We start from the raw sequence: 16,110 nt of genomic DNA, 5'->3' as shown, positions 1-16,110 counted from the left end.
TAGGTCATCTTGAGTGCCAAAATATAAGAACTGCTGAAACAAATATCTTTATAACCTGCCAATCTGCCAATTGTGACTAAATTCGAAAGAAAAGTCGATGCTTATACCAGCAAGCTGCGTTCCATTATAGATTAAACTAGCAGCAACTGTGATCATACTGCGTCTATCAGGTGAGGAAATGTCGGAACACATTAAAAAATAAACATCCACATATTGCTGCACGCAAAATTCAACATTTGCTAATGAGAAACCTCTACATACTTTTTTTTATCAAAAATATGTCTTCAACTGACAAACACATGTTTTATTTACCCGGAAACCGCACGTTTTACAATAGTAGTACAACAGTAGAATTTCCTGATACAGAGAAAAAAATGACAGTAGAACGTGCTGTCCCAAAACAGCATCCTCTGTAATGTCAATTGACAATTGAATGTACTGTTGTTTAACAGATATTTTTAACGGTGATTCAAATATTTTAATAAACGAGGAGAAAGTGACAATGGGAGAAAATCAACCGAACAGGTGACTATAGGTGCGCCACATGGAGTGAAAAGGAGTGGTTAATAAGAATAGACCCCCCACCACCACCACCACCAACCCCCACCACCACACTACATCTTCATCCAGACTCACCACTCTAGAGAACAAAGGTTTCTGTTTATTTCTCGCAAAATTTATATTTGAAAATGAATTTGCAGGGGAACACCAACTGCGAAGTTTTCAATTTATTAGTTTAATTTGAAGGTTGTGTTATTTTGATCATAAATTCGATTTAAACAGGCTTTGTTATCTGCAAAAAGGACAAATAAATTCATACAACTTTGTCAATGACTGCCTGTATACGAAACTGATGTCCAAATTTTCTTTATATGATGTTAAATCACGGTTAATCACTTCTTTAAAAATATGTATTCCATAAGTGTTGTAGTTTGCAATCACTCGTTTTGTGGTTTATGGTTAGTTGACGTGGCATTAACGAACTAATCCACAACTCCGATCTTCTTTCCATGCCCTTGGAAAATCAACACGACTCAAGCAGGTTGATTTGGCGCAGAGTCACTTTTCCTTTTAGTGATTTTCAAAGCTCCAGAGCTCGAGACCACAGCCAAGTCCTATCCTGAAACCCGCGTGTCGCAGTTCCAATGCTCTGACCTTTCTTAATTAATTAGATTACACTTCATGGTGACAGCTGTAAGAAAATAGCATGGAGAGTAACCTTAAATGGTCATGAGGAACCTTTTTGCTTGGGTCGTGTGTATCTTGTTCAAGAAACGAAACTGCCAAACATCCGCTTAGCAACCCAATATCCTTCAACACTTCCATCAATGACGTAATTACTGCTTAGGACTGACATCATCATGACAAGTTGCGCACGTTCTAGAGTTTTGATTTGTCGGAGACACGAGGTAATTTAAATGAACCTGCGGTGCAGACCACATGGTCTGGATATTCTTTCTTTAATCCTAATATGGAGAACACAATAAACAGCACCAACTTGTTTGTACTTTGAGAACAGTTTTTCGAGGGAATTGCAGGTTAAGATGGGAAGTGGATTTTAAAATATTATTCCTGTGTTCTTTTAAACATTTTTCTTGCATTTGTAATTTCTTATATTATTCAAAAAGGTGACGTGCACTTTGTGTCAGGAAAACGGCGTCTGGGTTGGTTTGTTTGGGTTTTTTTCTCTCTCTCATTTTTTTCTAGTAGCTGGCTGTAATTTATTGTGCACAGGCTGAAAGTGCTCTAGTTTGGAAATTTTGCCAAATCGGGTTCTAGACCGAATTGTTGGGACGCAAACGTATTTCCAGGGGTGTTGGGTGGGCCAAATTTGATCAGATGTTTCATGTAACCTTTTACGGCCTTTCAGAAGGGTGGGGCTACTCTTTGGTGATTTTTAAATTCCTTCTTTGATGAAAGGGAAATGAAATATAAATAGTTCCCATTATTTTTTCAAAAACTTTTGACTCCATTTCTAGCTGGGGATCATATATGGATCCCATTGGCTCTTCCAGATCCAACATGGACTTTAACAGAGCCAGAATAGACAACATAAATTAATGAAGATGTCTTTTTAAATAAGGCGCAAAACAAAATCGTAATTATGATATATGATTATATAGTCGGAGTGTCAAGTTTCAACTTTCTAGAGGCTTCAATAGATTGTGGTATCATAAATTCTGGTGGAAGACAAGTGTCCTAAGTTTGTTTGGATGTCGTTTATAGGACTCGTTCAGTTTTGACAGATGGGATTTCGTATGTACAAAATCAGGTCCGTCTCATAGGATCTTTCATCGATACAAACAACCGGCAATCACAAGGCTAGAAGGTGACCGTCCGTCCAGTTCCTTGTTTCAAAGTAAAGGGCCCAAGGTCTTTTGCATTTGTTGACTCGTTTCAAAGGTGAACGACTCTTTGGGGAGTTCAGAGGTCAGGCCTCCAGCCAGACACTCCCTGGCATATCACATTATTTCAATTCAATTCTTTATGGTCCAGAAAAAATGGAAAATCCTCTTGTTTGCTTAACATACACATTCATAACATAATTAACATAGGCCTAATATAATATAACATCACAGTAATTAGGCGTACTAAGTAAACCCAAATGCTTTATTTAATTAATTTGGGACAATTATTGAGTGTTTAGCCGTTATATATTTTAAAAACAGGAGTTTGTCAAGATTCTGTTCAAGTTTGAAAAGAGGATTGATAGCATTTTAAAAGTTTACTTTTAATAAAAGCATTACAATGTGTGATGCGTCGTAGGGTTAAAATGACCGTCACGATTAACTTTGTTTCTACAGTTCACTGATCGGCGTGGCGTTTCCCAAATCTCATTAGAGCATAATATGAATTAAGGGGGTGATTTTCATCGTTTGAAATTCCTCACCTTTTTTAAAAACGATGCCAGTACACAATTGGCCAAGATCCGTCTCCACTCCAGAGTCATCTTTCCAGCCTGCCGTGTCCTAACACCCTTTGCAAATTCTTAAAGTTCCGCAACTAACCAGACTACACAACTACAGTTTTCATTCAAATCTCTATGACTTATACAGAGAAAAGTCTTAGAATCGTCCACATGGAATGAGCTCATTTTCCTAAAAAAGATACTAGTCTCTGTTGAGCCTTTGAAAGGATAGACTTGTCTTGACTTTCTTCCTATGATAGTTTCAAAGGATATTCAACAACGTGCTAGAAACTGTTTTGCCACAAGCCGTTTTTAGATATAAACTACCTGCCGAACATCCAATAATTATTTCTCTCAACTTCATTGCAATGTAGATAGAATTAAATAAATGAAAATGTGAATTTTATATTGTATTAATTCAAGAGTGCGGCAGGCTGCCAGGCGGATATGCCGGGGCTAGCGCTGTTGAATCCCACTGTGAACGAGTCGGAGATAAGCGCAATACTCCACGGTCCCAACTCATGCGTGCGGGCTCCGAGACAGAGCCAGCCTGCGAATGATAGCGACCCTGTTGGCCGTAACCATGCGACGTTATACACTTACTCAGTAATATTTCTGGCAATTAAAAAGGGTTAATGGCGATAGATTGTTGGTGCTTGAGCAGTCGAGTTCTTTTTACTTGGGGCTCAGATTTTTTTCAGGACCTCGTCTCAAACGCAGGACAAGGGTCAATTTGGGCAAGAGCCAAGGGAAACAAACAACCGATCATTGTTTAATATTGATAATGAATCACATTTCCTAGGAAGGTTGGTCCCATCCTTATATGGTTGTCATATCAACAATGACCGTTGATCGTTACGTGATATTATTATGACTGTTTCACACAATAGAATAACAAACAAAAGTTCGACAGTTCAAGTAGAGCGGAAGCCGCAGATTCCACCACCAATGTGTCTAGGGATGATCAATGCAATAACAATATCAAACCTGAACACAGCAGACAACAAAAAATCACGCCAAGCAAACTTTTGCTGTCCCTCTTCATTTTAGAAATATTCACAGTACACTCGTTTAAAAATCATATAAAAGAATGAAGTTCTACACACGGTGGAATGCACAAAGTGCCCTGACAAAATTCATTATCGACGTTTTCATCGACATGGGTCTGTCTAGAAGACTGAAGATGAAATGATTATTTGAAAATAGTGTCAATTAAGATCTGTATGTTATCTAGAGGCAAAGCCTATATCCTACTGAAGCAAACACATAAAACTGCGTCTGGAGTTTTGCAGGTGTATCGGGATCAAGATGCAGACCACTGCACGTCGAGGTATCTGATAACAAAACTTGGAATGAACGTTGAACGTTTGTAGGGCAACTTAATATCCCAAAAGTAACTCTCTAGAACCATATGTATAGTAAAGATTGCGGTAACACCATGTATTTATCTCTTCTTTGAGTATGTGTGGTTCTGAGAAGAACCGGGGAATAACTCGACGTTTCGAACAGTGTACTCTGTCCGTCTTCAGGAGACTCGAGTTATTCCCCGGTTCTTCTCAGAACCACACATACTCAAAGAAGAGATAAATACATGGTGTTACCGCAATCTTTACTATAGATCTAGTTTCTTTCACCATGAAAACCTTTAAGTCTTATAGAACCATATGGGCAAATCGCCATTAAAGGACTCTTTTCAAGTTATAAAAAAGCAAATTTAAAAGGCACCTGGAATCTAGTTGCGATTGATAGCTCTGTTTTCACGTAGATGTGCCCAGCGCCACTGGCCCCCGCCGTTCCAAGTTTAGTGTCCCCACCCCCAACCCGGATTCTCGGTTCATGACCTCCACGACTTAAGTTCGCAGAACCATGGGGGAACTAATATCTTGAGCAAAACACCCGTGACATATGGACTTTGGACTTGCCGCTGTCAGCTGCATATAATGTTTACACACTTCAGTAAAGGCTTACTGAGAAATGACTGTGAAGAGACGAGGTGACAGGTTCTAACCTTCCATTGTTTAGACGGAGATTTGACCCTCTTACTTTCTGGGAATTAAGTCTGCTTTAATGTAATGTGATGTTCTAATGTGAATTTGTTTCACAAACACAATCTGCAAAGCATATTAATGTGCGGTTTTTAAGCCCAAAAGTTCCGGCAGTGAACCGCATCCGTAAAATCCTGGGGGAAATAATTCACGTGCGAATTAAGGTGGACCATAGCGCAGTTGTCAATACACGAGACCATAATAAGCAGTGAAAGCGAAATCACTGAGTCATTAAAAGTGGGCAATGAAGGCAGCAGAAACGCCAAGTTGTAGATTCAACATCACTGATTTCCTCTTCAGTCGTAGACGTATAGAAGTAAGCAGTGCAATGGATGATTTAACATGAATTGACTATTTATGTGCGTATATACGTTTTCAAAAATTGTGCTCTTGTATGTCATATTGTCATTAAACGTACAAAATATATATTTAGGGTTGAATATATGACGCCCCCGCCACCAACCTTGAGCCATCCTGTCTTCAAGTTCATGAATGTTATTAGTTATTACCGATTTTGATATAGTTATCAATACGGAGAATTTGTTACCATGAAATCCATAATACAGGTTCAGAAGCTATACGCCAATAACAAATTCTGCTAAATTCCCAAAACTACAACCCTGATGGGTTTGTTTTTTTCAAAACAAAAACCATGAACGAAATTTCGTTCAAGAATATACCGAGTACACAGGCTGTTCATACATATGCAAAAAGGGTAATTTTTTCTCCAGTTATTTCTATTCTTGGAAAACTCATTAGAATAGAAAGATATGAAGGTAACTATGGCTAATTAATATTTTGTGTTCATAATGTATAGTCAGCCTCAACAACTAAGACAGTTTCCGTCACCTATTTAGAAACTTAATTTATCTCACCATAATATAATTCTATCGTATGTGTTGAAGAGATTATATTTACTAAGTTGTAGGACGATTTCTGAGAACCACTAGTACTCAGAAGAAAGATGACAAATTCTTGGGACAAACTTAAAGGGGGTTGGCTTAATTATGTATCGGGTGTTTTTGACCTTTACTGACGTATACAGGATGTCTTTAGAAACGGAAACTGAGATAAATTAATTTGTTTCTTGAATTTGACCACTTATTTTTATCAAATGGTAAATATAATCTGCTTCAGTATGATGTCTTCTTTTTTATAACACCAAGTTATTCACGTTTCCGTCACAGATGATAACAAAATGGTTTAATGGACCGAGTCAGAAATGGCTTTGCACCAAATGGCTGTTTTGCTTTTCAATTCGTACTGTCCAGAAATGGCTTTTTTGTCAAAGAAATTAGTAATGTTTGTCAAATATATCAAAATGCATAAGACCTATTTAAATGCAAAGAGAACAAGTGCAGAAGTTGCGTTGAAAGAAAGGAGGGGCGTGTTAAAGGGCACTCAGGCAAGGCTCCGGCAAGAATAAGCCCCTATTCCGTGGTTATCCTTGTCTTCATGATTGCGGTAGTGTACTTAACGCTTCACGCTGTGCAAACCTGTGATGCGTCCGGTGCAAAGCCAGTTCTGACAAGGTAAATTAAACTACCAATAGTCGTGTGTGACGGAAACGTGGATTTCTTGGTGTCATAAGAAAGAAGATATCATACCGAAACAGATTATACCCTTCCATATACAAAAGTAATTAGTCACATTCAAGAAACAGATTAATTAATCTCAGTTTCTTTTTTAAGACACCCTGTACGGTGGAAAGACAATACATGCACATTCAGCATTGTCCAAAGGCTTGTGAGAAAACTGACGGGAATACTCGGCTCGGAATCAGAGACCTCGTGCTCTCTAGCACAAACGTCTTACCACTCCAGCACCAAGCTCGCCCGGGATTGGCTGGTCAGTTCAAGTCAGAAGTGCAGCGGATATGGGCTCCGAGCTGGATAAAGAGAGGGCGCACTTTTCCTAGCAACGGAGGCACCTCTGGCACCAACTGCGCATCGCTGGTTCACGAACGACTATGAATCGCAAGCGTGGCAGTCGTATAGGCTGAGTTCGGGCGGCTTGTTCTTGTATGCTCGGGAACAGCTCGATTTCTTGTTCGTGGGTCGGCCGCTCGAACGCCAGGAACAAACCAGTTAATGTTAGTTAGTGGCAAGCAACATGCAAGATGGCGGCGTCCATGTACGTTATTCGAGAGTTAATGTTTGGATGGGAGGAATTCTTTCTATTTAATTAGGAATACTCATTCTCGTGTTATGGAAAATAATTAATGTTAATTTTGCAAAACTTCCCATTGTCTCTGGATTCGGAAGCCATCTCTCTACTTTTGCAGCTGTTCAAAAATCAAAATCTCATGAGTGTTTCCGTGTGTTCCTGTAAAACCCTGACAAGGAGGTGGTGTGTGATCCTGTTCCGAGAACAGTGTTCTTGGGTTGTGGAAATCCGTGTCAAGAACAGGCCTAGGCCGCCCGAACTCGACCTGTGGCTCTTTTCAAGCTGCTTGGGCACAGGGTGGACACTGAACCAAAGGGTTTTTAAATGAAGGTGTAATGTTTGACAAAAAATGGGAGGACAAAGTATTACAGTCGAGTCGTTGGACTTTTCCACAAAATGCTTAAGCAAGCTTCTGATTTCTTCCAGAAGCTTTTGGACAACTCTGATGTACGCCATGGAAGAGCAAAATAACCCAACACAGACATTTCCCAGAAGCAGGGATTTGCTTAATGAATTCCTTTGCTCATCTTGAAAGAGGTGGGTTATGAATATTCACAATGAAGTTCAGTTCTTGTCCATTACACCGAGCTCTCTGTAATTAGAAATAGATAAAATGATGGAACTAACAAAGAGACACTGTTTACCAGAATGCCGTTAAATACATACGGTGAACTAACACATGTTCTCATGGCATATATACCGGGGGTGGGGGTTATATATCCCCCACTTTTTGAGGTGAGCAAACAATTAAAGCAGATTGTGACGAATTTTTCAGACTTCCAACAAGTAAAATGCATTCACTCCCAGTGCAAACAAGGCCAAAAATTCAAACAATCATGACTATGTCCTTCTGAATACATACTACAGATGTACATCAATATCATGAACATCGACTTCTATATAGAATCATATGGTGTTACCCCTCTCCACCCACATTTTTCAAATTTTCATGGCCGGATGGCCACGCCCTACACACACACTCTCCCCACCCCACCCCCAATTTCCGGCACAATTTACGCCTCTGCACTGCATATTCTTCAAGGAAAGCAACTTAATTATAACAATGACAACTTGAGAAGCCGTCTCATTACTTCTTTATTGGCCTTTAAATACGCTGTTAATATTATGGGATTTGCATTTGAAAGAGTAGGTCACAAACGTCTGATGAATAATATGCCCCCGAATGGTGGGCGGGCATATCATAGTACCCAGTAGAGGGAATAAAGTACCGAAATGAATACGTCACGCACACAATTAATGTGTAAAGGGCATTAGCTCAAGAACTAGCGCGTGAACCAACACGCGTGCGTACTCCATTCGTTTGCACTGCACTCTCTGGTTTTACAGTGACGTCACACTTTGGTATAGTGTTTCCTCGCATGGAATGTTTTCACACTTGTAAATTATTCTTTCGGTTTTATACTCATGGTTGGCAAAAACTGGGATTCTGACGAAGCAAAAGAAAGGTCCATACTAATAATTTCCCTTTCTCTAATGTCAGAGTAACAGACCTACTTGTATTTTCAGAAAGTTCCTGCCGTCGTGCACAAAAGCGTGTAAGTATAACAGCTCCCACAGCTCGTAGTGTTCTTTTTAGGTTTGACAAACTTTTCAATGTGGTTGTGGCCACACACGCGACAGCCGAGTTTGTGCTCATTCGGAGGAAACTTATGCGCGCATGGTACGCGCACGTGGGTGCGTATCCACAACGGGGACTATCTTAGTAGATGTTGACTTTTCTCCTCTTGGTTAGAAATTAACGAGTGCCAACACTTGAACATCTCCAAGATTACTTTACGGATGAAAAAATTGAAAGATAGTTCTAGGAAAATTCCCTAGACCCCCGCCCCCGGTCTCAAAACCTACAGACTACTGGTTTTCTTCCGAAAAAAAATGAACTCTTAGGAATAACTTACCACATCTTGCACCACTAAATCCAGACATGCATTGGCATTCGCAGTTAAGAATACTTAGAGTTCCACCGTTGAAGCAAAACAAACCGCAACCTGCGATATTAGAAAAAAATGAACGTAAAAGTGCAAACAATTAATCAAATTAATGTTTTGATATAAGGAAGTACTGAATAATTTAAGTTGTGCAGTTTCTCTCCTAATGTTTAATTAATGATCAACCACAATAATTAGGTTTAACAATGGTTTAGCAAGGTCTTTCGACGGGGAAGGGTGATGTAAAAGGGGTGCTCGGCGTCCAGATGCCTACAGTGAAAGATAGACAAGGATTCTCAGGTCAGCCGAGCGCGAGTCAACACCGTCTTTTAATGGTGGCGCTGTTCGGAGTGGACAATACTGAACATTAGGCGGCGCTCTTCATATTTCTGACATTCCCCGTAATAGTGAAGGCACTGTGTAGAAATACGCTTATAAAAAGGGCACGTAGGGGAAGAGGCACTTGGTGCAAAGTAATGAGTTGGTAAACTACCGCATCCTCACCCCACAGTCTGCATTACGTTACTTTAAAGTGTTTTATACTGCTCTAAACTAACCTACAGGTATTACTGTAAACAAGCATTTCACTGTTGTCGCTAGCTCTCATAATCGTCCTTAGAGAAGGGCAACCCTTTTCTGGCTCTGATCTTTGTTTCCCTTTTTTTGTTGTCTATCATCAAAGTAGATCGGGCAAAATACCTACTCTCAGTTATCACAAGGCTGTCTGGAACCAGGTTCAATGAAGCGAAAGGTGTAGCTGGTTCGATGACACGCTGGTACAGGAAGTTATAAACATTGTTTCTGAAGAGAGAGTTAAATTCTGTTCCAGACTGGAAGTGCAGTGAAAACAGTACTTTTGTCCTCACAGAAGACGCACCTGACCTTATAAGACAATTAAAATTTAAATTCACGCATTAGAAAACAACAGTCACAAACAACGACAAAAAATATACATTGAACTGTGAAAATGGAAAAGCTTGCGTGGTGTTTAGATTAATACAAAGGACTTCACAAAGTATAGTGAACATCAATGAATTTACACTGAAACAGTTTGAATTAACCACTTCTAATATGAACTCGAGCGAGATCTCGATAAGTTGCAGTGAATTTCACTATTTTTGTCTGATTTCTCTAATTTCAATAGAAGGGTGTTAATTAATGTTCAATCAAATGGACAGCAATCTGCAGTCTTTGGCATGAAGAGAGTAAACTTAAGTGTTGATATTGGTGGCGAAATGCTTTCTTGTGACAGTATTCCTTTTTGTTGAAGAGATGAAAATATGTAGCAGGTTCAAAGAACATACATGTATTTGAGAGTTCATTACAATACTTAAACATTTTTGAGTTGTTCCAACATTTAATTTAATACCTCTGGTTGCTGCAGTAACCTGAAAGGCCCACATTCGCCAACTAAACTTATCATCGAGGATTTGTCTTCAAAAAATAATTTTCAAAGGTGTTACTTACGTGAGATCAGTGACCTCTGTTTCTCGAAAATCGCTGGAATATGTGGAGTTATTTTGAAAAATGCCGTTCATCTAGAAGTTGATGCAAAAAGTAGTTTAACGAATTAGTGCATTCGCGTAAATTTTTATCTTTCGCTCGCGTTACAAACAAGAGAAAATACTTGTTTAAATATGGTAATCATACATTCCGACATAAAATTAGTCTTTTCCTACAAACACTGAACAAAGTTAAACTGAACAAACAATGAACAAAAATAAACTCAACAAAGTTAAACTTAACTGGCTTTAGACGCACTTACTATGGAGTTAAAGCTGTTAACGAGGTTGGCGTATTGGGTTGAAGTGACGTCATCATAGGCAGCGATAAATGTGGAATTGAGTTCGACTGTTCCTGTCAGAGCTGAATTGGGACAGGAAAACATCCTATAGCGTTTAAATATTCAGGGTAGGAGTGTCCCAATACCTACCCAATTTTCTTTCTTTCCCCTCTCCCCATTTCTTGGGGTACCACCTTCCCCGTCCCTGGCGACACGGTTGCTTCTTAAAGGCATTATTCCTATGGATGTTGTGACTGAAGTCACAGGAGGTATGTTTCCACGAAACGGTGGAATTTTACTGGCCCAGAGACGGACGATATTTCTGCAGCTGTCAGCATCCGGTAAATGTTGGTGTCCTTTGGCTTCTGTTTGCCACTGGACAAAGAATTGGTCTGAAGATTTTTACCTTCCTAATATCAAGACATCTTTAGAGCCATAAAAACTGTCGGTTCTATGTTTCAGTGATTTGTTTCTTTTGAGTTCCAGTACGAAAATTTAGAGGACCTTCAAGTCTTTGACCGTCTTGATGACCCTGTTTTAAGTTACTTTGATAAGCGTCATAACTCACGACGCAAGTGAGTTTGCGATCAAGCTCCCTGTTTTAAATTAAGTTGCTTGCAGTGTTTATATGCATATCGATCTATATTTTTAAAAATTCAACTTACTTGCCCTTGAAGTGGCTGCAAAAACAGAAAGAGAAAAGGCGTACTTAAAATGAATTCCACTGATTGATAAAAGTGTTGAAACAATTTTTACAAGCGATAGAGGGATTTGAAAATGTTTGGCATTTCAAATTGGCTCTTATTACATTTTCTGGAGGCAATCACGTTGCTATAACAGATCAAGAAACACACACCGAGAAATCTTTACACCAATAACAGGTGCAGATCAGGGAGGTTTCGGGTAACATCCTAGTCTGTTTTGGGGGATACTTCGCCTGAACATTGGAAGACATCATGAATTTTATGGTGTGCCTTTAAAGCATAAACTATGTAGGGGTCTCATTTAGCATGTAGAGATAAGGACAACCCCCCTTCTTAAATCTTAGATCCACCCCTGAATACCTACCTCCTGTGAGTGCAATGGGGAGGACAATTGCCAAGGCAACGACGATGATTACCACAATTGCCAAGCCACCGAAGATAATGAATGATCTCATCAATGCCTGTGCAGGATTCATAGGAGGTTCGACGCCAGTATCACTTACGTTATCTTCGTCATCATCCAAAGGCGTACGCATGGGCACATTGGACTGAAAAGCAGATGAAATTGGGGGGTTAGGTTATTATGTGTAACATTTTAAAGGGTTTTAAATCTAATTTGAAAGTCACAAAATGTTTGTCGCACCCGACAATTCTACTCTTATAATACTGTCATGGGGTGCGTCACAGAGCAGCCAAGTGATCAAACGATACGAAGGAAAGTTGAGATAGCGTTGTAGAGAGAAAAATTGTTGCAAATAGAGGCAAGTCAAGAAAGTGCTTTGAAAGAAAGGCCTGACGTATTTTTGTGTGTCCATTGTTTCCGAAAGTTGGGATGTATACTGACAATTTTATCATTGCATGACCTTTTGACCCAACAGGGCACCGCGAGGAAACCCGAAACCCTTCGTTTGAACCTGCGACGAGATAAGAGTAAGGTGATAACCAAACCCTCAGTTTGTTACCACTCAATTTAAAAAAAAAATACATATATACTCACTGTGTCAATGTCTGCAGGTTTTCCAAAGCTGGTGTTATAATAAACAGCCTGGGTTCCAAATGGCAGCTTAGAATCAACGTATGTAACATCGTCCGTTTTACGACCGACAGTTGAGGGTGCCCGGGCAGGGCCGCGAATAGGTGGCCTTTCGCGGCCACCGTCCGGGTAGAATTTACTTCTCCCGTCCTGCGATATGACTAACGATCCGATTGGCGCAGTACGTCCCACGTTACCCTGTCGAAAATAAAGCCGGAAAAGGCAGACCTGTTTGATGTTGGGGAAGGTAATGCTGAGGTGTAACCAACACCGATACAACTGAAAATCTCTAATTTATTAATGACATGCAGAAAAAGGATAACATCGAAAATCTGGATGATTCTCCTGCTATGTTCTCTTGACTTCCTTTGTCTTTTTTTCTAAGTTAATGCAATTTTCCAAAGAGCTCCAAATTTGACTTAAAGTCATAAGAGGCAGTATCCTGTCGGAGGAATTCTTCAGAACTGAAACCACGAGTATCCTATAAAGTTTAAGCAAATGAAACAAAAAAGGAACAGGCATTTCATGCCACTTTAGAAAGGGGACGTTTCTCATTTTTATCAGATGAGAGCCCTCAAGGCTTTGCCTAAACACGATCTGATGTTCTACTGTCACCCCAGTTTCTCATTTTTAATGCCACAGGATTCTCGTATTTGTCTACAATTCCTATCAAAATGTTTTCTAAACTAGCCAAAAAGGTCAAAGAGGCAGAGGGTTCTTGCCCAAGAAGATCGGTATCTTAAATTAAACAAAGTGGGCCCCTACTTTAAACAAAGGAACAGTCATTCAGCTCGTTCATTCGCGCAAAATGAGGCTCTTGATTGGCCAAGGGTGACTGTCATGAGAGAATACATGTAAATGGACCTCAGTAGAAGGCAATCATGTAGAGATTAACTCCAACCCCAACAAGGACTGCAACTTGATATTTTTCACTTTTTCATCATGGACCCGATGTTTTTGTGCACAAACATTCGAATTTTCACTGCCAACCGGCGTTTTTGTTTTAACAACCTTTGCAACGTTTCCGCGTCGAGCTCGGCCCGACGAGGATACTGATCTTCGCCCGTCTCTCCTTCCATCTCTCTGGTGAGGAAAAAAGACACGTAAAAATGAACAAAATCAGCACAAATTGGAATGTGAGCTTATCTATACTCAGATTGATCCTCGTCATGATTAGTGACATAGACAACCTGCCAGTCCTCAAAATAACTGCTAATGCCTCATTTCTTGGACACTGAATGAATGTTGTTTGCAAAGAATAATACGTGCAATCATGGTGTAAGCTTTTGTTTCAACATGACTAGTGTTGCAAGAAGACTGATGCGCGCAATTGTAGTTAAATTCACACTGCTTAGCTGTAGGCTGTGACCTTGAACACGGTCCTTCTACGACCGACATTGGAGGTAATTTTCACCGGTTGACCACGCTAGCTCTGTTTGTTTCGGTCTTGACCAGGTTTTGTCTGCTTGTCCGTGGGACCAGGTTTGATGTTTCACGGGGAACCATTTAAAAAAATACGTCAAGCGTACCACCTGCTTTCACATCGTGGCCTCGGACCTCGTGCCGGATAATTCCTAACAGTAAGTTATATACAGCACACGTTATTGTCCATTGACACAGTTACCTTCATAAAGAAAAACCTGTAGGTTAAGCAGACACTCTAGTTGACAAAAGAGCTCTGTTCGGCTCTTTTTCCCTCTTTAATTTAAGTTGGAAGGGTTTGCACTTGGTCTGCATAATCAGCTAGTGCCCTCATGCAATGGTAACACTTAATAAAAGCCAGCCCCCGTGTTACGTGCATTTACAAGACCAGACCGTACGGAACACAAAATGATAGGAGATACATGTAGAACAGTGCAATACTATTAAAATCAAAGGGTCAATATTCGACTGGAAAATAATCACTAATAGTATCTTCTTCATCAAAGGCACCCCTACTGTACTCCAATCTCCGCCTATAAACTTTGAACGTCAAGATTTCCTGTTAAAGTACATGTACACGTGTTTCTGTCTTGTTTTCAATGAAAAAAAGGACCCACATAAAAAAGCCCAGTAATCACGTTCATAAAACAGTTTCTTTTTCTTCACTTTTTTTCACATTTATCCAGAAAATGAACCACTTCGGCCAACTCTCACGTTTTCCAATCCAAAACCCCGGGATTACAGCTATCAACCCAGTTTAATGCACATCATTAGAATGCCCATATTGGCTTGCTTGTTAATACTGAAGTACGTACGCCTACGTAGGTTCACATGTGCAAATTGTACTTACAGAATTCATGTTTTGCACAAAACCGTGACGTCAAGGAAAGTTCTCAGTGAACCTCGGAAGCAACAAGTAATTCCTAACTTCAGGATGTTCCAGCTACGTACAGTGATATTCCGTCTCTCCCCCAAAGCGGTGATGGTACGTTTCCACTAGGCGTGTCGACCACACATCAACCTGGTATATGTGCATACCTCACGCTCATCACGAAGGTAGCGAGTCAACGTATCAGCAAATATTAAAATACACGTTGTATGCTTGTTGTGCTTGAGTTGCCTCTTCAGGGTTCACTGCGTCTTCTGTTCAAAACTTAATCAGGCAATACAGCCAAGGTCGAATATTGTGACGCGTGAAAATGAAAGCAAAAATCTCTGTGTAATAGCTGTGTATAGGTCGGGAATCAGTTTTTTTGTCAAAACCAGAACTCCTGGAATGCTTTGCAAAACGGGGTTAGTCCGAGTAAAGTGGGGATGAAAACCACAATATTTGAAGAACAAATTATGCGCTTCGCTCATGGTAACAACAATCTTCCGAAAGTAAATCTCCTTTGACGAGGTGTCATGTATTAAAATACATGCCGGGGGCGGATCCAAGAATTTTTCCGGGGGGGGGTAAGGTCAGGGTTTTTTTTATGTTTCCTCCTGGCGGACAAGCGGAAACGACTATGAAACATTATACATGTACATGCACTGTTCTAAATGGCGCACTTTAGTTAATCCTTATAATTTTCTCCATGTTTTACCTTTTTTGTCTCAGAGCAGAAAGAGGGGGGGTTGACCCCAAACCCATTGGATCCGCCCCTGCATACAAGGTACAGAGGTGCACTTCACAGTGGGCAAAATCACGAACCGTTTGACTGGCCTGTTATCAAGGCCACAATGTGCAGTCATGGGATGGTACTCCAGACGAAGAAATTTTTTTAAAGCCAGAACAATCTTAATTATATATCCGGTCTGTTTCTGTGATAACTCAGTGTTTAATACATGAAATATATGTATATTATTTACAAAATACGAAAATCACAGCTGGTAAGATTTATTTTAACACATCGTATTTTTCGTGTCTCAGTCAAATCTTCCAATTTTCAGCTTTATTAATCAAGGATTCATTATTAACCCAAAAGGTTCCGGACAAAAAGTACCTGAACACAGTCTTAACAGTTTGGTGTGGATGAAATCCCATAAATAACCCATGCATCACAAAAATAGGGTCCAGCGAGTTAGAGAGTGACCCGGGAAAAGAAAATGTATAAAATGTAC

The 16,110-nt window shown here is 40.0% G+C and overlaps 2 protein-coding genes across 2 annotated transcripts in view; one reads left to right on the top strand and one right to left on the bottom strand.

Moving 5' to 3' along the window:
- Nucleotides 1-7,571: 7,571 nt before the first annotated feature.
- LOC110985440 (uncharacterized) lies at nucleotides 7,572-14,998 on the bottom strand. Its single transcript, XM_022246466.2, has 10 exons — nucleotides 14,858-14,998; nucleotides 13,597-13,668; nucleotides 12,550-12,783; nucleotides 11,917-12,100; nucleotides 11,514-11,528; nucleotides 10,831-10,931; nucleotides 10,533-10,603; nucleotides 9,769-9,947; nucleotides 9,036-9,125; nucleotides 7,572-7,711 (listed from the first exon to the last, which is right to left on the bottom strand). Exons 1-10 carry the CDS (start codon nucleotides 14,864-14,866, stop codon nucleotides 7,698-7,700), a joined length of 969 nt encoding a protein of 322 aa, XP_022102158.2. The 5' UTR covers nucleotides 14,867-14,998; the 3' UTR covers nucleotides 7,572-7,697.
- The window catches only part of LOC110985475 (uncharacterized), a 41,533-nt gene continuing 40,406 nt past the window's right edge, over nucleotides 14,984-16,110 (top strand). Inside the window, exon 1 of the mRNA XM_087141376.1 lies at nucleotides 14,984-15,063. Within this exon, the coding sequence (XP_086997502.1) occupies nucleotides 15,036-15,063 (28 nt within the window). The 5' untranslated portion in view covers nucleotides 14,984-15,035. The remainder of the gene's footprint in view (nucleotides 15,064-16,110) is intronic.

Source organism: Acanthaster planci, linkage group LG09 (genome assembly GCF_054643075.1).
Source record: "Acanthaster planci isolate LZ-2023a linkage group LG09, COTS_SCS, whole genome shotgun sequence".
NCBI lineage: Eukaryota > Metazoa > Echinodermata > Asteroidea > Valvatida > Acanthasteridae > Acanthaster > Acanthaster planci.
Note: the sequence above shows the minus strand (reverse complement) of the source record. Positions and strands in the feature narration are given on the sequence as shown.

Excerpts from the sequence above, each read along its gene's own strand:
- LOC110985440 (XM_022246466.2), bottom strand. Across the intron at positions 10,604-10,830 it reads TTAACAGCTTTAACTCCATA|ATGAACGGCATTTTTCAAAA; the intron begins GTAAGTGCGTCT and ends ATCAACTTCTAG. Across the intron at positions 9,126-9,768 it reads CAGCCTTGTGATAACTGAGA|GTTGCGGTTTGTTTTGCTTC; the intron begins GTAGGTATTTTG and ends CTAATATCGCAG.